The sequence below is a fragment of the Microcaecilia unicolor genome, chromosome 3, assembly GCF_901765095.1.
Source record: "Microcaecilia unicolor chromosome 3, aMicUni1.1, whole genome shotgun sequence".
NCBI lineage: Eukaryota > Metazoa > Chordata > Amphibia > Gymnophiona > Siphonopidae > Microcaecilia > Microcaecilia unicolor.
Genome location: NC_044033.1, coordinates 353,759,171 through 353,786,441, shown reverse-complemented (window position 1 = coordinate 353,786,441; position 27,271 = coordinate 353,759,171). Strand labels below are relative to the sequence as shown.

Genomic DNA, 27,271 nt, shown 5'->3' with positions numbered 1-27,271 from the left:
TAGTGTTTGGTGGGAGGAAGACCACCTTGACGTTAGACAGCCTGACATCATCACTGTGTACAGCACAATTATCACAAAGCAACAAAATCTGACGCTTTTGTGCCCACATTCTAGTTAACTTCTTTAGCCACTGCTTCCAAATTTCCCCAGTCATCCATGAATTTCCTCGTATGACACAGGAAGTCGCTTAACATTCTTGAAGCAACGGGGCTGTTTGCTCTTTCCAATGATGAGTGGTTCCAACTTCTCACTCCTATCCATATTGCAGCAAAGGAGGATCGTCAGTCGGTCCTTCGACGTTTTACCTCCAGTAGTTTCGGCTTGTTTGAATGCAAGTGTTCCATCAGGAATCGCTCGCCAGTAGAGACCATTTTCGTCAGCATTGAAAATGTCACGAGGTGCAAACCCGTTCAGGATGGTAGGAAGAACTGAAACAACCCAGTTCTCAGCACCAAAGTCACCAGCGTCTTGTTTTTCACCATGCTGTATCTTGAATTTTATGTTGTTCCTCTCCTTCCATCTTTCCAACCATCCAACAGTGGCTTTGAATTCAGTTAGTCCAAGACTTTCAGCTAGCTGATTAGCTTTCTCCATAAGCAGTGGACCACTGACAGGAAACTGTCTGCTCCTGACTTGAGAAAACCACCGAAGAAGAGCATCTTCTACCTCCTCAGCTTTTCCCGCCCGTTTTCGTTTCCGGTGTGGATTTGTATTTTGTCAGTCTTCCAGAAGCAGGTCTTTCTGCTTCAAGATACATGAAATTTGACTGGGATTGACACCATATTCTTTAGCAATAGATGCTTGACTTTGTTTTCTAATTTTTTAAGAACTTCTATTCATTCAACCAGTGTTAGTCTTACAGTTGCGCGACGACGATGACTCCAGTGTACACTCTAACAACATTCTTTTGCTTATTCTGCCTGTGGCAGTTAAAGGGGCTGTGAATTTGAAATCTTGTTGGTTGTCATGCGCCAATCGGATTCCATATTCCGTGCACGAGCTTATGCGGAGTCTCTCCTGCAGAGGAGCGGTCTTAAACCATGCATATAAGTGAATCTTGCACTTATCAGTAGTGCGCTAAACTGAAGTTTGTCCCCATAGAAATTGATGGTGCCAAAATCGGGACCGAAGTACGGCATGCAGTTAAACAGAGCATGCTCTTATCTGACACGCACTTAAATGGAGTGCACTGTGTATATATGCATATATATATATATATATGTGTGTGTGTGTGTGTGTGTAAGTACATGCACAGAAAGCATATGCCTATTTTTGTATATGTGGAAGCTTTCAAGGGGGAAGTAGAGATTGATTTGCAATATATACACACATTTATAAAATACAGATGTACACGTGAAAGTCATGTTCAAATTTACATTTTTCAGACCAGGTAGTTCAAATGTACATTTTTCAGACCAGGTATAAATTTGTGCATCAGCATTTGTACACTGTTTGGGGCTGGTTCTGGGAGCATATTTTGTAAAGGCATATAGGTGACATTCTTTTTGGGCTTTTCTTATACCTATCTAATCATAGAGACTATGTCAGATTCCTGCAGTGTTGTACATGGAAAGGTAGTAGAAACATGGAAAAATAACCTAGTTGAGGGGAGAGAGGGGATTGCAAAATGAACATAAAGGAGGTAATTTTATAAATAATTTTCACATTAAAAAAAAAACCTTTTACACACACAGAAATGCTTCTGTAATATTACCTGACACTTAAAGATACACACAGTGCTATTAGGAATGGCTTGTAGAGTAGGCATGTTCAGTAGGCATGTTTGGGGGAAGATTTGTGGCAGAGCACAGGCAGAGTTGTGATTTGTGTGTAATGTCTGCAGCTTCAACTTAGCTGCTATTTCAGAAGGACTTTTGTGCTACTGTTAAGAACTCGGGACCAAAAGTTCAAAATTGTGTTGTAATAATTAGCTGACATTATTCTTGATTGAAAAAATATTTTAGTTTGAAATTACTTAAAACATAGTATCCTAGAGTAGTGTTTCACAAGCCAGTCTTGGCATGCACCATAGCTAGTTGGCTTTATAGGAAATTTATAATAAATTATATGAGAGATTTGCATGCAATGGAAGTATTGTATTCAGATATCTGATATGCATATGCATAATCATTGTGGATATCCTGAGAAGCAACCTAGTTAGGGGTAAATTTAGAAAAACATGTGAAAGCATAAAACCACAAAAAACATACAATATTAAATCAAACATAGAATATAAAAAAAAATAAAGATTCATAAACACATTTTAATCAAAACTTTGAACAATAATGATAAAAATAAAACATTCATAAAACATTGCCGTGTTTTGACTTTTTTCCACCATCAGAGGGTAAATATACTAAATCATGCTGACTCATCAGATTGTCACTTCTGTCGGATATGTTTTTACTAGTGATAAAAATGCTGCATTCACCTTAGCAGCTCATTACCACGGTTAACTATTCTTATGCTGACTAGTAATATACTACATTCACAGTGGTCTGACATCCTGTTGTCTGCATTCAAATGTGAATAGAGAAGAACTTTTGTAGACCTGATCCTTTCATAGTTTTACTTTCACCTTATGTTTCTCCTTTGTGAAACCTTGTTTCTTTGTTCTTCCCTGTGATTACTTCAGGAATGACTTGAGAAACACCGTTTAGGAGGCCATGGGTGATAGGTTGACTAGATAGATAGTGTCTTTAGTTAAGTTTCAGCATAGTTCATTCTGTTATACAGGACTTAAACCCCAAAACACAGTAGTCATTTATTTTCAGTTAAGAGAGAACGTTGGTAGCACATGGTGGTTTCTAGTTTATCTAGTTCTGTAGAACTGAGAGTGGTCCCAGAGGACTGGAGAAGGGCAGGTGTGGTCCTTCTCCACAAAAGTGGAAGGAAGAGGTTGGGAACTACAGGCCAATAATTCTGACTTCTGTAGTAAGTAAATTAATGGAAACACTTTTAAAACAGAGAATAGTGATGTTTCTGGAATGCAATGGATTGCAGGACCCCCAAGGAGTATGGTTGCACTAAAGGCAAATCTGATTAATTTCTTTGATTGGGTGACCAGAGAGTTGGATCGAGGGGGTGCACTAGATGTGGTGTATTTAGATTTTAGCAAAGTCATTGACTCAGTTCTGCATAGATGACTAATAAGGTGAGTGCCCTTGGTATGGACCCGAACGTGACTGACTAGGAACTAGTTGAGTGGTAGGTAACAAAGGGTTGTAGTAAATAGAGTCCACTGTGAGGAAGGGGATGTTACCATTGGTGTGCCATGACTGTTTTTTGTTTTTTAAACATTTTTTTAAGTGATATTGCTGAAGGGTAGTCTGGTAAGGTTTGCCTCTTTGCGGATGATACCAAAATCTGCAATAGGGTAGACACCTCGATGGTATGGATGGCATGAGGAAGGACCCAGCGAAGCTTGAAGAATAGTCCAGAATTTGACAGCTAAGATTTAATGATAAAAAATGCAGGGTCATGCATTTGGGCTACAAAAACCTGAGGGAATGAAACAGTTTAGGGGGTAAATAACTTTGTGCACAAAAGAGGAGTGGGACTTGGGTGTAACCATATGTAATGATCTTAAAGTGGCCAAACAGGTAGAAAAGGCAATGGCAAAATCTAGAAGGATGTTTGTATGCATAGAGAGAGAAATAGGAAATAGGAAAAAGGAGACAATGATGCCGGTGTGTAAGAAAGACTCTGGTGAGACCTCATTTAGAATATTGTGTAGAATTCTGGACTGCACCTGCAAAAAGATATAAACAGGATGGAATCAGTCCAGAAGGTGGCTACTGAAATGATCAGTGGTCTTTGTCAAAAAAGTGTATGGGGACAGACTTAAGATTTCATTATGTGTACTTTGGAAGAAGGGCAGGAGAGGGGAGATACAATAGAGATGTTTAAATATCTCCATGGCATAAATACACAGGAGGCGAATTTCTTGAAGGAAGCTGTAAAATGAGAAGACATAGGATGAAGGTGAAAGGTGACAGGCTCGGAAGTAACCTGAGAAAATACTTCTTCACGGCCAACCAGTGGAGGTGGTAGAGACGAAAACTGTATCTGAATTCAAGAAAGCTTTGAACAAATACATAGGGGGTCTCTAAGGGAGAGGAAGGGGTAGTAGATGGCATGGATGGGCAAACTGGATAGGCCATATGGTCTTTATCTTCCTTCGGTTTTCTATGTTTCTAGTTGAAAGGCACCCATATCATTAAAAATTATTTTAGTTGGTTTTCTTTGCTATCCTTCTGACGTCTCAACAGAGAGATGAAAGATGGGGGGAGGGAGGCTCCTTTGTATGCATATCCTTTGAGTTCTCTTGTGGGAAAGACTCCCAAAATGCTGAGGAGACCAGAGAACTATGATACTGTTGGCTTCTCATTGGCTGAAACAAATCTGTTCCCATTTTTGTGGGAGCTATCCATCAGGGAACCTATCTGGTTAGTTTTATACCCAACCTTAATCATGCAGAATCGGGGAACTCATTTAAATATATCAGCAGTAGATCTTTGGTTCTCACAACCTGAATGTTGAGTGGGTAACATTGAGTTCACTGAAAAAACAAAACAGGAAGTCCAGACGCCACAAGACAATCCAGGAAAACCACACAGTGGAGAAAAAGCACACAAACTGTAGAGTGTGCTTCAAAGATTAAAGAGTTTAATAAAGAGCTCTTTAATCTTTGAATCATGCAACACTGTTTGTTTGGGGGGGGGGGGGGGGGTTCTCCACTGTGGTGTTTTCCAAGTTCGCTGAATCTACCTGATAACATCTCTCAGATCTTTCTGGCTTCTAAAAGAGACTCGACTAAAAGGTTTGCTCTCTGGTTTGACGGAAAAATCCATTTTCCTATCACTCACAAAATCTGTTTGAACACCTTCTACATCTTTGAATAAGGTTTCAAACCCAGCTTGGGGTTATCTATGTATAATTGGCATACTTTGCCACTCTATTGAAAGTAAATTCATTTCTGTATAGCTTCCAGTTGACTTTATTTGAGCAGAGTTTTTATTGAAGCCTCCAATCAAGTCTTTCACAGGTGTCTTGGGACCTCAGCTGACGAAAGTTCATTTTGTTTATTTCAACAATTTATATCCTGATATATCTTCAAATCTATGTGGATTCCAAAATATCATACATTATCATGTATTATCATTTTGTTTTATCAATTTTAAGTCTTTAAATTAAAATAATTTTGACAAAGCAAAATCAGTGTTAGATTTCATATATACTGAAATACCTGACTTGGACGGTCTTATTATTTGTGGTTTGCTCTTTAACATACAGTGACTGTTCCACCATCTACAAGATTTTATGACAACTGAGTAATTCTGCCCCACATCCCAAGTTCCTGTCTAACATGGTATTGTGCTTCCCACAATTTTCCCCCATTCACACGTGCACAAAGGTGAATGTGCCTTTCAAGTTTGGATAGCACAAGAGCCATAGCTTTTTGTGGTACAGATAGTCTCTTGAAGTCCAGCCAGCCAGCCATTTATTTCTTTTGATCCCAATAAACCTGGAATTGCCATAGCAGTATATACACTTTCTAACTAGATCACACATTTTATAGCTTTCACTTATGCTTGGAGAGGGATGACTCTGAAAGAAATAGATATAAATTTAACTCTGAAATGTGCTTCACTAAAGAGGGAATAAAGATTTTGTTTTGAAGGCAATCCTAGGCTCCTGGTCCCTAAACCAATGGAATTTTTGAGAATGTCAACCAAGTTATGGTCCAGTAAATATTCAGTGTTATATTTCATAACTGCTAAGTCTCCTTGATAAAAGGTAGATTTGGGAGGAAGAAACATTGGTGTTTGGCTTACTGTGATTGTGGTTCATTATAATATAGCTGGAATTATGTCATGATTAATTGAGCAAATAAGACAGATCTTACAATGAAACACTTGTGGCTTTTGTTCACCAAAGTATTACATTGTTACTTTCAATGTCTAACCTGTAGCTTCACACAATTTTAAAAGCATTTTTTTAGGAGGGTGGAAGGCAAAGAAAACCCTTTGAAACCTGCCATTTTACAAATTATTATTTTTATTAGCATTTGTATAGTGCTACCAGACGCACGCAGCGCTGAACACCTGACACAGAGAGACAGTCCCTGCTCAATAGAGCTTACAAATAATCAAGCAGAGAAACTTGAGGTAGATGCTGAAGTTTAGGATTAAACTGTAATCTTATGTTCCTCATTGTGGAATTCTCTTTACAAGGACCATTATAAACAATTTATTATTTGCTACTTGTATCTTATTTGTATTGTTTCCATTATTCATTGAATATGCCTTTGCTTTTTCCCCTTACAGCTCTTTCAACTGGTTCAAATGGTAAGTTGTAAAAATCCATTTTATATAGCATTACGTTTTATGTTATTGCTAATATTCTTACTATTTGCAAACATGTATTGCATTACATAAAATTAACAAAACATTTGGGCTTAATTCTCTCAAATTCAGGATTCAGAAAAATTTCCAAGAAATATAAAACAATTTTCATGGGTCAGCAACTAATCAGCAATATCAAGAAATAGAAAACAATTCTCTTGGGTCAGAGTACAGAGCTGCATGGGAATAGGGATCACAGGAATCCCAAAGGTCTGATTCGGTGTTTGAAGGTTTCCTGTGGAGCTAGAAGTTGCTACAGGTATTCTCTAGTGATGCCAGAGTGAGGCTTGGAATGCACTGAGGGAGGCTATCGCAGAGCCAGAATGAGACTTGGAATGCTTAGAGTGGCAACCAGAATGCTCATTGGTTGAATAGTGAATACCACCAAAAACACCACAGAAGTCATTTCCAGGAAGGAGGTCAGAGCTTGTTGGGGTTGGGAGGAAAATGGGTAGAGGAAAGTTTGGATAGGGTATTGAGAGAAGTACCTGCAGGTATGGGTGGGGATGAAGGAGATTATTTGCAGGGATGTATGGGAATGGAATGGATATTAGTGGGCATGAGTTAGATTCCAGTGGGGACGGGTGGGATGGGTGAAATCTCTGTCCTCGTGTGATTCTGTAGGTCAGAGGCAGCCTCATTGACAGACTTGGATAACATAGTGGTTGAGAAGAGGGATGAAACACTGGTGGAGAAGGTGCAAGGGTCAGCAATCTGAAGATTTTTAAATGTATTGGTGGAGATTGGACGGGACTAGGGGGGGAGGTGATTAAGTATGAAAGTAATCAGATAATGGTCAGAGAGGGGAGAACTGAGGCGCAAAAACTGGAGAATAAGCAGTTGGAGAAGAAGACAAGATCAAGATAATCGCCATTCAGGTGAGTAGGGGTAGTGGAGCACAAGATTGAAAGAGAATGTTAAAGTGAGAAACATAGGCATACGAGTCAGAGGCATCATTACCATGAATATTAAAATACCAAAGAATGAGGGAAGGAGATGAAGGTAAGAGAGAGAAGGAAAGCCAGAAGTCAGTAAGAAAGGATTTATCAGTAGATCTATAAATGACTGCTACTTGGAGAGGTAGAAAAGTGAATAGACAGATGGTGTGGACTTCAAAGGAAGAAAAGCAGTTGAGGTGGAAGAAGAGTTTGGAATCTACAAGAGGGTGAGAGTCGCAGGCCAACCGGACGAGATATATGGGAGAAAAGGTAACCTTCATGACAAAGGGCAGCATTTGAAGCAGAATCTCCATGGCAAAGCCAAATTTCCGTTAGTGCAAACAGATGGAAAGTACGAGAGATAAGGAGATCATGGATATAGGCAAGCTTGATGGAGACAGAGCGGGCATTCCACAGGGCACACAAAAAAGGCAGAGAAGAAAGGGAAAGGATAGAAACAGAAATAAGATTAGCAACATTGTGGTGTGAATTGCATGAGTAAGTTGAGAACTGATGTGAAGGACCAGGATTGAGATTGATATCCTCCCAGCAGAGAGCAAGAGAGTACAGAGAAGAGTAGAAGAGGCATGACAACAGCGATGAGATGCACTCAGACCGAATGGAGATGGTTGAATGAAAGGAAGAAAATGTTGCAGCTTGAGAGCTGAGAAGAAGGGAAAAGACAAAAGAGATGGTGAGGTGTAGGCAATGTGGTCCTGAGGTATGCAGTGGTTTCAGATGCAGAAAGAGATTGGGAAAAGTCAGTATTCAAGAAAAGAAATTGTACTGTAGACATTGGAAATAAATAAAAACCTTTGCGCGCCTAATGGTGCAGGGCATCTAAAGCAGAAGCCCCAAGTGTATTGGGTGGATTGAGGTGGAGCTTGGAGTCACCTCGGAGAATACTGGGAGGAATGTACTGATGAGCTGTAAGACTCTCACAGCACCTGTTAGGTGGCCGGTGGGAGCGCTGGGCACCTGGAGAGGAGGTCCTGAATAGATCGGGTGGACCTGAGAGTCACCCCAGAGAATTCTGGGAGGAGCATGCAGATGGACTGCAAGACCTCTACAGCACCTGGTAAGAGGCCGGCGGGAGCGCTGGCACCTGGAGTTATGGGTCAGGCTGGACCTGGGAGTCACCCCGGAGAATGCTGGAGGGAATATACAGATGGGCTATAAGACCTCCACAGTACCTGGTTGGTGACCAGTGAGAGCACTGGAAACCTGAAGCAGAGGCCCTATATGGCTAAGGGTGGACCTGGGAGTCACCCCGGAGAATGCTGGAAGGAATATACAGATGGGCTGCAAGACCTCCACAGCACCTAATCTTTACTGCCTCATTTAAAACGTATCTCTGCCCCAGAAGCTTGCTTGAATATTATTTCTGAGCTAACAGGTTTCACAATCATGTAATTTTACTGTAAAAGTTCCACCTTTGCTGTGCACCAACAGTTTGTTGCTATTGTAGTATTCATATTACACTGAAACCAGGAACAATTCTTCATTTACAGGAAGGACAGGTATTTATGGGATTTCCTTTTAACAAACAGGTTAAACAAGCTCTGCCAAAAACCTCAAACTCTGTCCAGGTATTTGTCTCTTACTCTCTAGGACATACTTCCCTCTTGAAATATGCAAAGTTTAAAGCTTCTTCCTTCTCTTATGGGTAGGAGCTCTCTTCCAATTTATTATTGCTTGCCTGGATGAATTGGCGCCCAGGCCCACCCTCTTAACAGGACTTCAACTTCCACAGCCCTTTGTTTTTTGTTTTGTTTTCCAGTGGCCTACTTACTAAATAATTTCTCTCATTGTGTGTGGAATGACACATAGTACACAGCGTGAAGGAAAAAGAGTTGACACAAAATGTATACAAACAAGTATGTAGATGATGGCCCTGAATCTCGAGGATAAACACACCTAATCGCAGGTCCCAAGACTCAACCCCAGTATATAAAATGGAATGATTTATTTAGCAGAACAATGCAGATAAATAGCTGGGGCCGATTCTGTTTAATATGTTTGTGAGTGACATTGCCGAAGGGTTAGAAGGTAAAGTTTGCCTTTTTGCGGACAATACTAAGATTTGCAACAGAGTGGACACCGGGGAGGGAGTGGAAAACATGAAAAAGGATCTGCAGAAGCTAAAAGAATGGTCTAAGGTTTGGCAATTATAATTCAATGTGAAGAAATGCAAAGTGATGCACTTAGGTAGTAGAAATCCACAGGGAGACATATGTGTTAGGCGGGGAGAGTCTGATAGGTACGGACGGGGAGAGGGATCTTGGTGTGATAGTATCTGAGTATCTGAAGGCGACGAAACAGTGTGACAGAAGGTTGTTATGCTGTATAGAGAGAGGTGTGACCAGCAGAAGAAAAGAGGTTTTAATGCCCCTGTATAAGTCGTTGGTGAGGCCCCACCTGGAGTATTGTGTTCAGTTTTGGAGGCCATACCTTGCTAAGGATGTAAAAAGAATTGAAGCAGTGCAAAGAAAAGCTACGAGAATGGTATGGGATTTGCGTTACAAGACGTATGAGGAGAGACTTGCTGACCTGAACATGTGTACCCTGGAGGAAAGGAGAAACAGGAGTGATATGATACAGATGTTCAAATATTTGAAAGGTATTAATCCGCAAACGAACCTTTTCCGTAGATGGGAAGGCAGACTCAAGAAAAATGTCAGGAAGTATTTTTTCACGGAGAGAGTGGTAGATACTTGGAATGCCCTCCCGCGGGAGGTGATGGAGATGAAAACGGTAGCGGAATTCAAGTATGCATGGGATAAACATAAAAGAATCCTGTTCAGAAGGAATGGATCCTCAGAAGCTTAGCGGAGATTGGGAGGCGGGGCTGGTGTTTGGGAGGTGGGGCTAGTGCTGGGCAAGACTTCTACAGTCTGTGCCCTGAAAATGGCAGATACAAATCAAGGTAAGGTATACACAAGAAGTAGCACATATGAGTTTATCTTGTTGGGCAGACTAGATGGACCATGCAAGTCTTTTTCTGCCATCATCTACTATGTTACTATGTGAAAAATAGCGTAAAACACACCTGCAAACATGTAAAAGTCCCAAAGTTCATGAGTCTTGTGCTATTTTTTTTACAACGTCACTTCACACTTCATGGTAGTAAACTCTTGCAAAGTCCACTGTGCGTGAAAGTGTATGCAAATATGTTTTAACAAGCTGCTGCAGCAGCAAAAATATATTGCAGAGTAGCTCATTAATGCATACAAATACAAAAAAGTGCACAAAAGGCTTCATGGGACCATTTTTGCTGAAAAAAGTAACTGCAAGGGCTACTATAGACAGTAATTTTTTTTATAATTAATGCCATCTGGGTTGCACACTTGATTATCTAATATAATAATTTGCTTCTGCAATGTTCCAGTGTCTCTCACTGCATTTGTAACCATCTCCTGACGTCATTCTCCTGCAGTAGAAGCCTGCTTGCCTGACGTCTACCCCCCACCACTGCCTTTGTTTGCCTGTGCCGCCCAGCGATTCTCCTCTCTTCACTGCTCCCTCTCAAACCACCCAGCGATTCTCCTCTCTCCCCTGCCCCCCCTCCAGCCACCCAGCGATTCTCCTCTCTCCCCTGATTACCTCCATCGAAGCGGCTGCGTTATTGAAAGCCCAGCCCGTCTCTAGCCTTCCCTTCAAGTTTGTTCCCTCAGAGTCCTGCTTTCTGACGTCATTACCTCTTTCCCCGAGGAGGCATGAGGATTCCACGTCCTCCTCATCTGTACCGAGGAGTCTCGATGACTGGCGTCGAGCGAAAGCAAAGAAGCACCATCATTGTTCTCCTTCGACACATGGTGCCAGGAGTTCCGGGGCATCGAGGGAATCGGCACCCGAGAAGTGTCGGAGCCGAGAGGATCGCTCCCCCTCTATTCAGGAGGTGCCGATGCATCGATCTTCTGGCAGCCCGGTACCTGCTCCCGAGCCTCGACAGATTCTGCCACCGGCTCCTTTACCGACCCTGCAGCCTTGTCCAATGGTGGCTCTCGACAAACGCATCAGGGCCCTGCTTCCAGAGTTTCTGGAAGGAATGCTGCGCCAGTCTGCTTCAGTGTTGGGGGTGCTTGCGCCTTCCGTACCATCTGCTGCAGCGGCATCTGGCCCTTCGCCTGTGGTGAGGCCCCCGACCTCAATGCCGCCTGCGGCATTGGTGTCGGCTACCACCCAGGTCGACTCCCCTTCAACGTCGGTGGAGGAAGCTTCGCTGGAATCCAGAACGGGCGTTGACTTCTCGGCACTGCCATCGAGGATGTTGCTGCTCGGCGTTGAGGCAGGCTCAGTTTCGGACTGCTCTGAGGGATGTCTTGTCCGATACTGAAGATGAGAGTTCGTGGGAGGAAGAGGAAGATCCCAGGTACTTTTCTTCTGACGAGTCCTATGAGATTCCCTCTGAACCTTCCCCTCCACTAGAAAGGAGACTTTCTCCACTGGAGAGTTTATCCTTTACCTCCTTTGTCCAGGAAATGGCTGCGGCTATTCCCTTCCCTATGGAGGTTGAGGATGAACCCAGGGCTGAGATGCTTGAGGTCCTGGATTATCCTTCTCCGCCTAGAGAGGCTGCAATGGCTCCTTTGCATAATGTACTGAAGGAAGTCCTTATGCGAAACTGGTCGTTCCCTCTGTCTAATCCCGTGATCCCGAAAAACACTGAATCCCAATATTGGATCCACGGGGAACCTGGATTGATGAGGTCTCAGCTACCTCACAATTCCATGGTGGTGGACTCCGCTCTCAAAAGAGCCAAGAGCACTAGGGACTATGCCTCGGCGTCACCAGGCAGAGAATCTAGAACCTTAGACTCTTTTGGAAGGAAGGCATATCAGGCCTCTATGCTCGCTGCCAAAACCCAGACATACCAGCTCTTCACGAGCATCCACTTGCGGAACTTGGTGAGGCAACTGTCTAGCTTGGTTGACGCACTCCCTCCGGAGCAGGCTGAGCCTTTTCTGCAGGTGGTCAGGCAGCAGAAGGCAGGGGCACGTTCAACACTTTTGATGTAGTATCCAGGATCGCTGCCCAAGGTATAGTGATGTGCAGACTCTCATGGCTGTGTGTCTCTGATCTGGATCATTCGGTCCAGCAGCGGATGGCGGATGTTCCTTGCTGAGGAGATAACCTTTTTGGTGAGAAAGTAGAGGATCTAGTTGGCCAGCTCAAAAAGCACAATGATACCATGGATTCTCTCCTGCCAGGCGTCTTCTGCTACTACCTTCTCATCTAGGAGGTTTTTTGGAGGGAAGAGGAGTGCTCCCTATTCCTATGCTAGGTGTAGGTACATTCCTGCTTCTCGGCAGCCTGCCCAGGCTCAGTCCCAGCGCGCTCGTTCTCGTCAACAGCGTGCGCCTAAGGCCACTGCAGCTCCCCAGCAAAAGCAAGGGATGGGCTTTTGACTGGCTCTAGTTCAGCATAGCCTCAGTAAATGTGTCTGTACCGGACGACTTGCTGGTTGGGGGGAGGTTAATATTTTTTCACCAAAGGTGGCCTCTTATAACCTCTGACCGGTGGGTTCTTCAAATAGTCCGGTTAGGATACACCCTCAATCTGGACTCCAAGCCTCCAAATTGCCCACCGGGAGTTCAGTCCTATAGCTCCCAACACAAGCAGGTACTGGCAGAGGAACTCTTCACCCTTCTACGGGCCCAAGTGGTCAATCCCGTTCCACCAGGGGGAGAAGGGCTGGGATTCTATTCCAGGTACTTCCTTTTGCAAAAGAAAACAGGGGGGATGCGTCCCATCCTAGTCCTAAGGGCCCTGAACAAATTTATTGTCCGAGAAAAGTTCAGGATGGTTACCCTAGGCACCCTTCTTCTCATGATTCAGGAAAACGATTGGCTATGTTCTCTGGACTTAAAGGATGCTTACTCACACATCTCGATACTTCCAGCTCACAGGAAATATTTTCAATTTCGGCTGGGAACACAGCACTTTCAGTATCGTGTACTGCCTTTTGGCCTGGCGTCTGCACCCAGAGTGTTTACCAAATGCCTAGCTGTAGTTACAGCATCGCTACGCAGACTGGGAGTGCATGTGTTTCCTTATCTCGACGATTGGCTGGTAAAGAGCACCTCAAAGGAATGTGCTCTGGAATCCATGCGAAAGACTATTCGGGTGCTAGGGCTACTGGGGTTTGTCATAAATTATCCCAAGTCCCATCTCACCCTAGTCCATAAATTGGAATTCATTGGAGCGCTGTTGAACACTCAGACAGCTCGAGCTTATCTTCCCGAGGGAAGGGCGGTCAACCTTATGTCCCTGGTGTCCATGGTTCGAGCATCAAAGCAGGTCACGGCTCGGCAGATGTTGAGACTTCTGGGGCACATGGTCTCCACAGTTCATGTCACGCCCATGGCACGTCTACATATGAGATCAGCTCGATTGACCCTAGCTTCCCAGTGGTTTCAAGCTGCGGGGGATCTACAGGATGTAATCAAACTGTCCACCGGCTTTCGGAATTCTCTTCAGTGGTGGATGATTCGATCCAATTTGACCATAGGACGACCATTCCAAGTTCCTCAGCCACTAAAAGTGCTGACGACGGATGCATCTCTCCTGGGGTGGAATGCTGTAAAAGCCTTATTCGTTATAAATGAAATAAATTTTTGGAAACTTTACTACAGTAAGCCAGTTGTTTTATAAAACAGGAGGAAAAACCTCAAGAAGCACCTTCGTATGTTCTTAATGACCAATAGAAGGGCTAGGGCTTCTTCATCATAGGAAAAAAACCTCCTGGAATTATTTAATTAATTTGATTTCAGAATTTGCATATTCAAAAAATTTTTACAGCATTATTAGTATATAGAACTCATTCCAATGTTATACAAAACAGTACTTAGCTTTTAACTTTTTCCGCCAAACACCTCAATGGCTCCTTCATTCAACTGTTAAGACCGTGATCGACGTGAGCTCTCGTTTCGCCACTGCTGTCTCAAAACCTCCGGTCTAAAAATCTGTCAAAAGACAAAAACTGAATGAGCCACTCAACCTCTAAAACATCGGACAAAACTTTTTTAGTCTGCTTACATTCCGTTCAGACTGCCAACTGACGCATGAAGGGCAAAATTAAAAGCAAGCATGGCGATTTTTAACTTCCATCTGACGTCAGACTCCATCAACTAACCCTCCAATCAGACATATCGAGGGGAGGGGTTACATTGCCTCAGTCAAAAACTTAAGGCAAAAAAATGTTATAAAAAGAAATGAATCCACTCGATCTTGCAGTTCAAGCCATTAGGATGTAAAGAGTTCAACCTAAAAATCCATTGCTGTTCTTTTTTCAACAAAGTGTAGCTCAAAATGTTTGTTTTAGTCCTGGATGGTTTTATTTTGTTCCATTATAGCTTTAAAACGTCTAAACCTTAGGAATGGCCAAGTTCCGCCCTGAACACGCCCCTGGCTGTCCCCCCTGAGATTTGGACACATTTCTGGCGGACTTCTGAGAAAAACATCTAAAAATAGGTTTCAAAAATGCTGATTTGGACATTTTTCTCTTTTGAAAATGAGCCCAATAGTAACCTATGGAACTTTGTAAGTCTAAGTGCTTTGAAAATGAGCCCTTTTGGGCTTCAAACCTCTTCTGTTCAGTTATACTTCAGTGTTTTTTGATTTGTCACATGCTAGTGGATAATATTCCAGCATCACAATCATATACGGTGGCCCATTTCATGAAAGGTCTGTTTCAGTATTTTTGCGAGCGGTATTGTTGAAAGGTTAGAAGTAGGGCTGTATTTTATCACAGTTAACTCTGCGGCGCATCCTTTTGATCCACGGCTTTCTCAGTGATAAATCATCACCCCTCCTCTCTCCCTTTCCCTCCTCAGTTATTTCTCTTTCCCTCTTGTGACCTTGTATACTGTATCTTGTACTGTTGTTTGTTTAATAACTATTGTACGCCACATTGAGCCTGCCCGTGGGCGGGAATATTGTGGGATATAAATGCCATAAATAATAAAATTAATTGCAATTTTAAAAATCACACTGCAGCATCTCCCATCTCCTTCAAACATCTCTCCTACTCTCTTCCACTACCAACCCCTGTTCTCGGCACAGTCCAACATTTTCCCCCTCCCCCAACCTGCATTTCAACATCACCCACTCCTGCGCCAGTCTACCTTAAAGGTGGTCTTCTGTTGATCCATGTCATCAGCAGCGTTGCACACATTCCTGCAGCCTGGTCCAAAGCTTTCCCTCTGACCCTTTCCACCCATACAGAAAAAAGAAGTGATGTCAGAGGAGGTAGGACAGGCCAGAGGGAAAGCTTCAGGGCAGGTCACAGGCAGCATATGTGCAATGCTGCCACTTCTAGAGACCAACAGAAGACCACATTTATAGTAGGCTGGCAGAGGGGATTGAGAAGGTGAGAAGATGTGAACCCTGGGTAAGGGGAGAGGAGTGAGCTGCAGACCTGTGAGCAGAACTGGAAGGGCCACTGATGAAAGTAATGACCAAGGTAGTGAGCTCCAGCAGTTCGTTCTGAGACCCAGACTCAGGATTTAGTATATACATGGAAGAAACTTCTGAATATCTTTGGTTGGGGGAATGTTATCTATGGGCAGTTTTCTCCAGCACATATCTAAAGCATTTTTACATATAGAAAATTGTTATACTAAAGTCATACAGGGTATACATAGAAAAAGTAGAAGCACTGAAAAATAACATTTATATTTACCCAGTCTATTCATAAGCGTTTTAAGGGACATATTTAAGGCAGAGCAGGGGTAGAGGTGATGTTTATGCACATATTTTATAAAGTATCTTTATACATGCACACGTTTACACTGTCTTTTGGCACATGGGTTTATTTATTTATTGCATTTGTATCCCACATTTTCCCACCTTTTTGCGGGTTCAGTGTGGCTTACAATATGAGTTAAATGATGGAAATACAATTTGTTACAGATTGGTTATGGATTACATTGTGCAGAGTTATGCGAGACAATCGAGGTGTCGTTAAGGAATGTAACAATGGAACACAAACATTGAAACGTTGGAAGGAGACAATGGGAGCTTAGAGGGCGATAATAAGGCATGAAGACATATAGTATATATCTTTCTGTGAGTAAAGGTATGAGTGATGTGATATTACGGGAATGAGAGTTCAGAAGTGGATGTATGATGCATTAATGAACAGTATGGACTTTATGTGTTTTGGTTCTTTCCGTAAATTTTTTCAAAAAGATGGGTCTTCAATAATCTGCGGAAGGAAGCTTGCTCGTGGATCATTCTTAAGTTGCGCGGCAGTGTATTCCAAAACTGTGTGCTCATGTGAGAAAAGGTTGACGTGTGTAGAGCTTGTATTTCAAGCCCTTGCAATTGGGGAAGTGGAGGTTAAGGAAGGTTCGGGATGATCTTTTGGCGTTTGTGGGTGGTAAGTCTATTAACTCAGACATGTAGGCTGGGGCTTCGCCTTGAATGATTTTGTGGACTAATGTGCATACTTTAAAAGTGATGCGTTCCTTGAGTGGAAGCCAGTGCAGTTTCTCTCGTAATGGTTTTGCACTTTCATATTTTGGCTTTCCAAAGATGAGTCTGGCTGCCATATTCTGGGCTGTTTGAAGTTTCCTCAGTGTTTGCTCTTTGCAACCTGCGTATAGTGAGTTGCAGTAATCCAGATGGCTGAGTACGAGGGATTGCACTAGGCTGCGAAAGACGGATCTTGGGAAGAATGGTCTTATCCTTTTCAGTTTCTACATGCTGTGAAACATCTTTTTAGTTGTGTTGTTAGCGTGAGTTTCGAGCGTTAGGTGGCGGTCGATAGTGATTCCAAGGATTTTTAGCGTTTCTGAGATTGGAAGGTTTAGGTTTGGTGTGTTTATAGCGGTGAATTCCTTTGTGTTGTATTGGGAGGTGAGTATCAGGCATTGAGTTTTTTCTGCGTTTAATTTCAGACGAAATGCATCTTGTCACACTGTTTTGTCACCTTCAGATCCTCAGATACTATCACCCCAAAATCCCTGACGAAATGCATCTTCTTATAAAGGCATGTAGGTGCCCTCTTGTTTCTTTAGTAACTCTGTTATGAAGTGTTGCTCTTATATGGGTTGTCATTGCATACAGAATTGTTGAAATGAAGGTCAAAGCATATTTTGCAGAATGTCCTAAATGAACAGCCTTGCATATAGTCATGAGACTTCTATGCTTGCCCCTCAGAACTTTATATACGGTAGGCATTTTAAATTGTCGAATGATTTTGTTGTTATTATTTCTTGCATGGCCTCTGGATATTTTCTGTCATTCAGGTCAAAAATGTTTTGTTTACATGTGTGTGTATATATAATTTTCATTCAATTATGAATGGACAGAAAGGCAGGCACACTTTAAAAAAAATTGTAATGAGGCATGAAATATCTATTATTGCTAGGTAAAGATGTGTACAGTGAAGTTAAATTGTTGTTTCTATTATTACTCTTTGTGCAGAATACCTTCGTAGTATATCCTTACCTGTACCAGTTATGGTGGAAGATACCAGCAGCAGCAGTGAATATGGCTCCGTTTCACCTGACACAGACCTGCGAACAGATCCATTTTCTTTCAAAACAAGAGCTAAGTCCTACATAGAAAAAGACGGAAAAGGGCAGAGGGCGCTATTTCTGGGGTAAGGATTAGTGTATTTGTAGTATATAAAGTGTGGTGGTAATTTTGTAAATGCCCACATTGGTGAAAAATACATATGTACTTTTCACTCCAGCAAGCTTTGCAGGAGTTCCAAAGTATACATTCACACTTAATTTTACTTCCAAATGTATTCTAGGAAAAGCAGTCCTGCACACTTGCTGATGTGTGTGGATTCTTTTTTTGAGCAAACATGTGCACATACTTCAGAAAGTTTGAAATATTTATGTAGTTCAGAACTATAACCTCAGGAAGTCTTCCCCTTAAAACAGGTAAGAGTGCATGTGAATTGACAATATTCACATACTTTAACCCATTACCATGGACGAAGCACTTTTACCCACAGAAATTGCCTTGAAAATTGCCCTGTTTATGGTTTGGATTTAGATAAAGGGTTATATTTTTGCTCAGTTTTGATATATTCATTTTCACAGCATCCCTGATGAAAATTTTGAGGATCACAGTGCTCCACCTTCACCTGAGGAGAAGGACTCTGGGTTCTTCATGCTGAAGAAGGACAGTGAACGGAGAGCCACCTTGCACAGAATATTGACAGAGGACCAGGACAAGATAGTGAGAAACTTAATGGAAACCCTTCATCAGGTAAGTTTCTGTATGTAAACCAAAATGAATTAATTAAGAATATCGTTCACTACTTGCATACTTCATCTGCAGGTCTGGCGATCTCCATGGGAAGCATACATTTTCAGATCTGTACCTCAGTTTTGGAGTTTGTGGTAATTTCATTTGATTGTATCACTTTATATACCACTAAATACTAAGGGTCCTGTTTACTAAGGTGTGGTAGCATTTTTAGCGTGCGCTAAACGCAAGAGACACTCATATATTCCTATGGGTGTCTCTAGCATTTAGCGCGCACTAAAAAACGCTAGCACGCATATAGAGCAGCTTAGTGAACAGGACCCTTAGTGTTATAACAGTTTACAATACTATAAACAAGGCATAAACAATATCATTAAACAAAAAGAAAAAAATCAGTTTGGATACATTAACAGAATACGCAATATGTAAAATAAATAGAAATAATCTTGTCATCACAGATCACATCATTAAAGAATCAAATAGAATTTAATAACCAAGTTTTCAACATTTTCTGATAACCTGTAAAACTATTGTGTGCAGTTTACTGGGCAACATGCTCCAGAGGTGAGGTCCAGCATAAGAAAATGCTCTGTTCCTTGTTCCTATCAGCCTCACCATGTCCAGAGATGGCAGTTGAAACAAACCTCTCTGAGATGAATGCAGAATACAAGCTGGCACATATGTACTCAATTTATCGGACAAATATTTCAGCACATTCAAATGAGGCGCTTTATATACCAAGAAGAGAAGTTGGTTTAGCATAATCAAAGTTTCCATATCATCATGTTGATCAATCCATAGACTGGTGGGTTGTGTCCGTCTACCAGCAGGTGGAGATAGAGAGCAATCCTTTTGCCTCCCTATATGTGGTCATGTGCTGCCGGAAACTCCTCAGTATGTTCTCTATCTCAGCAGGTGGTGGTCACACACAGCAGCAGCTCTGGCTAGGTTTCCAAGCCTAATTTTTAGGTTTTGTTGAGTACCTGGGGTTGAGGGCTCTTCTTGAGCAAGTGCAAACCTGGTGGTGCCAGGTCCCTCCTTTTTTCCCCCCTCCCGCTGGCTCCGTTTAAAAAAAAAAAAAAATTGGACATCCTTTAAGGGCGTTTATTTCAACGTTTATATCAGCGTCTATTGCAGCTGCTCACTGGGACACCAGTTCGTTACAGCTCGGAGCGAGAAGCAGGTAATTTTTACCTTTTGTAGCGGGCAGGGGGTTCCCCGATCGGTCTCCACGTGGCCTATGGCGTCGGAGGGTGCGAAGAATCGCTCCCCGGACCGCGTGTGCGCATCTAGCGGGGATGCGGGGGTTTCAAAACCTGAATCGCCTTTTTTGGCCGTCAGTTGGGAGGCCGGTCAGTGTCCCGGTTCTTCCTCCGGTGCAGCGGTTTTTCCCGCCATAAACACCCATCCCCCGCTGCTGGCCCCCCCCCCCCCCCCCCCCACCATCCTCTGCTCGGACGGCTTCTTCTTGGGCCGCCCTCGAGGTGGGAGACGTTAATGCTATGGTCGCCCTTGATTCGGGGGATGGCAAAAAAGCGGCCACAGTTAAGCGCTGTTCTTCCCACGCGGCTCCTTCTCGGAGTTTCGCACTGGACGCCATTTTGGATGCGCAGCATGTTTCTCCCCCGCTCTCGCGAGCGCCATTTGAGGGTGTGTCTAGGGCCGTGGCCCAGGCTGCAGAAGTGCACAGTCTGGGGGTTTCTCCCCTGAGTTCTTTTTGCTGCTGCATCAGGCTTTCCTTATGCAAAACGCTGCCCCTGCTCCCTTGTCCGATAAAGGGATTGAGGCCTCCGGAAGCAAACGCCCTCGGGTGGATTTCCAGGCCCCAGAGGACTCTGTCTCCTCTGATGTAGATGAGGACAGCGTATCTGAGTTCTCCCAACGGTCCTTTGGGGATTCCTTGGAGGAGACGGATTCCCGCTCGGATGGAGCGGATGACCCCTCTGCAGCGTGGATCTTTAGCTCAGAGGATTTGCCCAACCTGTTAGTGCAGGCCATGAGCATTTTGAAGATTTCCTCTCCGGAGGACGTCTCTCCCTCAGCCTCTGTTGGCTCCGCCATTATGCTGGGGACGAAGCACCCGCCTAGAACCTTCCACGTGCATGAGGCCATGCGAACCTTGATTTCGGCTCAATGGGATGTCCCAGAAGCGAGCCTCAAAGTGGCTAGGGCTATGTCCCGCCTCTATCCTCTGCCTGAAGGTGAACGGGAGGCCTTTCTTTGGCCTACCGTGGATTCTTTAATCACTGCGGTGACTAAGAAAACGGCGTTGCTGGTGGAAGGTGGCACAGCCCTAAAGGACGCCCAAGACAGAAGATTGGAGGCGGGCTTAAGGTCGTCCTTCGAGGCGGCTGCTTTAAGTTTGCAGGCCTCAGTTTGCGGCTTCTATGTGGCCAGGGCGTGCCTGACGATTGTGCAGCGGGCTTCCCCCTCGGATCCTTCCTTGAGGACTGATTGGCCGGCCCTGGAATCGGGCTTGGCTTATTTGGCAGACTTGCTGTATGATGTATTGAGAGCCTCGGCTAAAGGTATGGCTCAGACAGTCTCTGCACGGCGTTGGCTTTGGCTGAAGCATTGGTCTGCTGACCACGCCTCTAAGTCTCGCCTGGCAAAGTTGCCTTTTAAAGGCAAGCTGCTCTTTGGGGTCGAGCTGGACAAAATTGTGACCGATCTCGGCACGTCTAAGGGCAAGAGGTTACCAGAGGTCAGGGCTCAGGCCAGTGGTGCTCGCCCCGGTTCCACCAAAGGACGGTTTCAGGAAGCCCATCGGTATTGCCCGGGCAAGTCGGGCTCCTCTGCCCCCTCTTCCTTCAAGAGGAACTTCTCCCCCAAGCAGCATTCCTTTCGCAGAGACCGCCGTCCCGGAGGTGCGTCCTCCGGTCCTCACCCAGGGTCTCGTACCCAATGACGGGGGCCCTGGTCTATGGCCCAGTGCAGATTGGAGGACGCCTGTCCTTGTTTCTGGGTGAGTGGACCAGGGTAACTTCAGACGCTTGGGTGCTGGAAGTCATCAGAGACGGCTACAAGCTAGAGTTCTGCCGACCCTTAAGAGACGGGTTTGTGCACTCTCCCTGCAAGTCTCCGGTCAAAGCTGTGACAGTGCAGCAGACTTTGGACAATCTGATCCGCCTGGGTGTGGTCGTTCCGGTGCCAGAAGATCAGCTTGGCAAGGGACGTTACTCCATTTACTTTGTGGTACCAAAGAAAGGAGGTTCTTTGCGGCCTATCCTCGACCTCAAAGGGGTCAATCGGGCCTTGAAAGTTCGGCACTTCCGAATGGAGACTCTCCGCTCTGTTATAGCGGCAGTGAAGAGAGGGGAGTTCCTGGCATCCTTGGACATCAAGGAAGCTTACTTGCATATTCCCATCTGGCCTCCTCATCAACGCTTTCTGCGTTTTGCAGTCCTGGGCCGACACTTCCAGTTCAGAGCCCTTCCGTTCGGGTTGGCTACTGCCCCGCGGACCTTCTCCAAAGTAATGGTGGTCATCGCGGCCTTCCTACGAAAGGAAGGAGTACAAGTCTATCCTTATCTGGACAACAGGTTGATCCGAGCCCCCTCTTATGCAGAGTGCGGCAGAGCTGTAGACCGGGTGATTGCTCTTTTGAGCTCCCTGGGGTGGATCATCAACTGGGAGAAAAGCCAGCTGCGCCCGACTCAGTCCCTGGAATATCTGGGAGTTCGTTTCGACACCCAAGTGGGCAGAGTGTTCCTGCCGGACAATCGGATTGTCAAGCTTCAGGCTCAGGTGGACCAGTTCCTAGTAGCCTCTCCTCTTCGGGCTTGGGACTATGTGCAGCTGTTGGGCTCTATGACGGCCACGATGGAAGCAGTGCCCTGGGCCAGGGCTCATGTGAGACCACTACAACTCTCTCTGCTGCAGCGCTGGACTCCAGTGTCGGAGGATTACGCTGTGCGCCTTCCCTTGGACCTAGCGGTGCGCAAGGCGCTGAGCTGGTGGCTGAGGACAGACAAGTTGTCCACAGGGATGCCTCTTGTGACCCCGGAGTGGGTTGTCATCACGACGGATGCCTCTTTGACAGGCTGGGGAGCCCACTGCTTGGGAAGGACAGCGCAGGGGCTCTGGTCTCCTGCAGAGGCAAAGTGGTCTATCAACCTCCTGGAACTCAGAGCCATTCGGTTGGCACTTTTGGAGTTTCTCCCGGTACTGGCGTTGAAGCCAGTATGGGTCCTGTCGGACAATGCCACGGCTGTGGCCTATGTCAATCGCCAGGGAAGTACCAAGAGCGCCCCTCTAGCCAAGGAGGCCATGAATCTTTGCCAGTGGGTGGAAGCGAACCTGGAACAGCTGTCAGCGGCCCACATTGCCGGAGTCATGAATGTCAAGGTGGACTTTCTCAGTCGCCATACCTTGGATCCCGGAGAGTGGCAGCTATCGGCTCAGGCGTTCTTGGACATCACGAAGCGCTGGGGCCAGCCAAGCCTAGATCTGATGGCGTCATCGGCCAATTGCCAAGTGCCGTGCTTTTTCAGCAGAGGACGGGACCCTCGATCTCTGGGAGTAGATGCTCTTCTCCAACAGTGGCCGACACTGGAGCTTCTCTATGTGTTCCCGCCCTGGCCCATGTTGGGCAGGGTGCTAGACCGGGTGGCAAAGCATCCGGGCCGGATAATCCTGGTGGGTCCGGACTGGCCCAGACGTCCCTGGTATGCGGACTTGATCAGGCTCTCGGTGGACGGCCCTCTGCGGCTGCCAGCAGGGCCGGGCCTGTTGCATCAGGGTCCCATGGTGATGGAGGATCCCTCCCCCTTTGATCTTACGGCCTGGCTATTGAGCGGCAGCGTCTGAGGAAGAAGGGCTTCTCAGACAAGGTCATCGCCACTATGCTGAGAGCGAGGAAGCACTCTACTTCTACTGCTTACGCCAGGGTTTGGCGTACCTTTGCATCGTGGTGTGAGGCAGGCTCACTTTCTCCCTTCACTGCTCCAATTTCTTCAGTGCTGGCGTTCCTGCAAGAAGGTCTGGAGAAAGGCCTGTTGCTCAGTTCCCTTAAAGTCCAGGTAGCGGCTCTGGCTTGCTTCAGGGGTTGCCTGAAGGGTGCTTCCCTGGCCTCGCAGCCAGATGTGGTGCGCTTTCTCAAGGGAGTTAATCACCTGCGCCCTCCTCTGCACTCGGTGGTGCCTGCGTGGAATCTCAATTTGGTGCTAAGAGCCTTGCAGAAGCCGCCTTTTGAACCCTTGTCGAGGGCATCTCTGAAAGACCTGACGTTGAAAGCAGTCTTTTTGGTGGCTATCACTTCAGCCAGATGAGTTTCCGAGCTCCAGGCGCTATCATGTCGGGAACCCTTCCTGCAGTTCACTGAGGCAGGAGTGTCTATTCGCACATTGCCTTCCTTCCTGCCCAAAATTGTTTCTCTCTTCCATGTGAATCAGCAGCTCTGCCTACCCTCCTTTCGTAGGGAGGACTACCCAGAGGAGTACTCTGCTCTCAAATATCTAGATGTGAGACGAGTCATCATCAGATACTTGGAAGTGACCAATGATTTCCGGAAGTCGGATCATCTGTTTGTGCTGTTCGCAGGTCTTCGTAAGGGTCTGCAGGCTGCCAAGCCTACAGTAGCACGATGGGTCAAGGAAACCATTGCAGCGGCTTATGTGGCCGCGGGGAAGATGCCGCCTATCCAGCTGAAGGCTCACTCCACTAGAGCTCAGGTGGCCTCGATGGCAGAGGCCGGGTCCGTCTCCTTGGAAGAGATTTGCAAGGTGGCAACTTGGGCATCGGCTCATACCTTCTCCAGGCATTACCGCTTGACTGTGGCTGCTCGGGCGGAGGCCCGGTTTGGAGCGTCAGTATTGCGGTCAGAGATTTCTATGTCCCGCCCTGGGTGAGTACTGCTTCGGTACATCCCACCAGTCTATGGATTGATCAGCATGATGATATGGAAGGTAAAATTATGTATCATACCTGATAATTTTCTTTCCATTAATCATAGCTGATCAGTCCATAGCCCCTCCCAGATATCTGTACTGTTTATATTCTGGTTGCATTTCAGGTTCAAGTTTAGACTTCAGTTCCTGTTCAGGAGGACTTCGTGTTCAAGTTTTTTCAAATGGATTCTTCAGGAGTTGAGACGATTTTGTGTTACAGTGAGCTGCTGCATTCCTCTCTCCTCCGTTTTTCGGGGCTGGATTGAGACCTAAATTCTGCCGGCGCTCCCTCCCGCTTCGTGCGGCTGTAGGACAGCTTTGTACCCCTCCCGCTTCGGCGGTGTTAGGGTCAGTCAGCTCCTCCTGCGGTTGCAGGATAAGCCAGATCCCCCCGCATCTGCGGGTGTGGTGTCCCTCCCCCGCTCCGCGGGGATGAGCTGGATGGATTCCCCTCCCCCACTTGTGTGGGGATGAGCTGGGTTAATTCCCCTCCCCCGTGTCGGCGATGGTGAGCTGGGCAGAGTGTCCCTTTGTGGGTGTAATTCTCTAAGTGCTGAGTCCTGCGGATGGGGCTTTGATATCGACATACTGAGGAGTTTCCGGCAGCACATGACCACATATAGGGAGGCAAAAGGATTGCTCTCTATCTCCACCTGCTGGTAGATGTACACAACCCACCAGTCTATGGATTGATCAGCTATGATTAATGGAAAGAAAATTATCAGGTATGATACATAATTTTACCTTTTTCCTACCAGAATTCAGTTTTGCAACAGTATATTGTACTAGCTGTAATCTGTTTAGGTTGTTTGTTGTCAAACTTTTATACAAAGGATTGCAATAAGCCAATGAACTAGTTACTAATGCATGAACTACTTTCACTAAATTATATTTAGATAAATAAAAAGACTTCAACTGTTTGATCAACCACATCTGAAAGAAACACAATTTAACTACTGCATTTATTTGGGAATTAAAACTCAAAAACCTATCACAATAAATTCCCAAAGTCTTAATTTCATCTAATAAAAGTAAAGCAGTTCCTTGTATTTTAGGCCTGGTAGTATTTCAGTTTGTAAAACTACTGTTCAAAACTGTTGAAATTCTGGATTTCAAGTGGTACTATTGGAATTTCATTTTTTCCCTCTACATGGTTACAGCTTTATTTCTAACTCAGGGATATTTTGCTTAGGAGAATGTAAATTGCACTTTTTAAAACCTCATTTATTTTTATTCTGGTTGGGGATCTAAAGTATATTTTGTTCATGTTTGTTTGATTTTTAAGCTTTTCATACCAACCTTAGTGGAACGAGTGTACACAATCTAAACGGTATCTCCAGTTTCATGAGCCCTCATGGTCATCTTAATTTTGAAGAATAGAAGATAGCTTTTAATGTGAGACAGAAGTAAATATTAAGTGAGTGTTAAATGAAGGTCATGCCTTCAGATGAAAGATACTTTAGACTTGAAATTCATTTCAAAAGCCTGATTCACTCATCAGTTCCCAGGACCCTTACCTCTAAATTCTGGGCATAGTATGAAAATGGAAGGCTGCTTTGTTATTTACACTAAACGGTAATGGAATTCAAATATGCGTGGGATAAACATAAAGGAATCCTTTTCAGAAGGAATGGATCCTCAGGAGCTTAGCCGAGATTGGGTGGCAGAGCCGGTGGTTGGGAGGCAGGGATAGTGATGGGCAGACTTATACGGTCTGTGCCAGAGCCAGTGGTTGGGAGGCGGGGATAGTGCTGGGCAGACTTATACGGTCTGTGCCCTGAAGAGGACAGGTACAAATCAAAGTAGGGTATACACAAAAAGTAGCACATATGAGTTTATCTTGTTGGGTAGACTGGATGGACGTGCAGGTCTTTTTCTGCCGTCATCTACTATGTTACTATGTTAGGATTCATTTGTTACTGTTTGATGTGTTGTTCCCCAAATTCTGTAATGGTCACCCAAATTTGAGGGCAGATCTCAGATCCATGCACAAATTAATTAGCCAAAGAACTGTTAGCATTCAATTATTGACATTAGGGTCTGCATGCTATTCTATAACACTGTGCAACTCAAACGGGGGCATGGCCAGTGGAGGGGCATGGACGGGGCAGGAGCTTTCCCAGAATTTAAACACAGTTATAGAATACTGGGCTTGCCAGGATTTACATCAAGTTTCAGTAGGTATAAGTCCTCATGCCCAAAGCTGGACACGGGAATCTGCGTAAGTGCTATTATGTACAGGGAGCTCAACCCAGAGCCCCCTTTATAGAATAGAACTTAGCACAAAATCTTCCCGATGTCTAACTTTGGGCATCATTTACTGAATCTGGCCCTATATTTTTGCGCTTCTGTGATCCGCCATGACCAAGGTTTCATTCCTTGTAAAAGCAGCATACAAAATCTTGATAAAATTTAAATTATCAATTAAAAATTGATTTAAAAATAATCTAGGACTTAAGTTTCATACTGTCACACACTTCCATAGGTGCTAGCAAATCCCGTTAATGATATCATGCTTAGCTTACAGGTATTGTAGCTTAATTAGCTTCCTCAGATCTCTCTATATAAAATGCACCTCCAACGTTCTAATGAAGCCTCCAAAAGTCCCAACGTTCTAAATCCGTGGTGGTGTAGATCGAAGTTTGCCCATGAGTGTCTGCCCTGCCCTCACATCAAACGTGATGACGTCGAAGGCGGAGCAATGACAGCGAATCTCCCCCCCCCCACCCCCAACAAATAAAACAAGTAAACAACTTTATTAGTAATTAAGAAAACTGCTAGCGAGTTGCCACATTAATGCCCTCTGCCA

General features: G+C 44.8%; 1 protein-coding gene across 6 annotated transcripts in view; it reads left to right on the top strand.

Moving 5' to 3' along the window:
* MAP3K5 (mitogen-activated protein kinase kinase kinase 5) overlaps nucleotides 1-27,271 on the top strand; it is a 534,389-nt gene that overhangs the window by 436,098 nt on the left and 71,020 nt on the right. For all 6 annotated transcript variants that reach the window (XR_003941620.1, XM_030198514.1, XM_030198515.1 and 3 more), the window contains 3 exons: nucleotides 6,330-6,350; nucleotides 17,777-17,954; nucleotides 18,406-18,574. Coding sequence is in view for 5 of the 6 variants with exons in the window: in XM_030198514.1 (XP_030054374.1) it covers nucleotides 6,330-6,350; nucleotides 17,777-17,954; nucleotides 18,406-18,574 (368 nt within the window). In the remaining variant the exon portion in view is untranslated. The remainder of the gene's footprint in view (nucleotides 1-6,329; nucleotides 6,351-17,776; nucleotides 17,955-18,405; nucleotides 18,575-27,271) is intronic.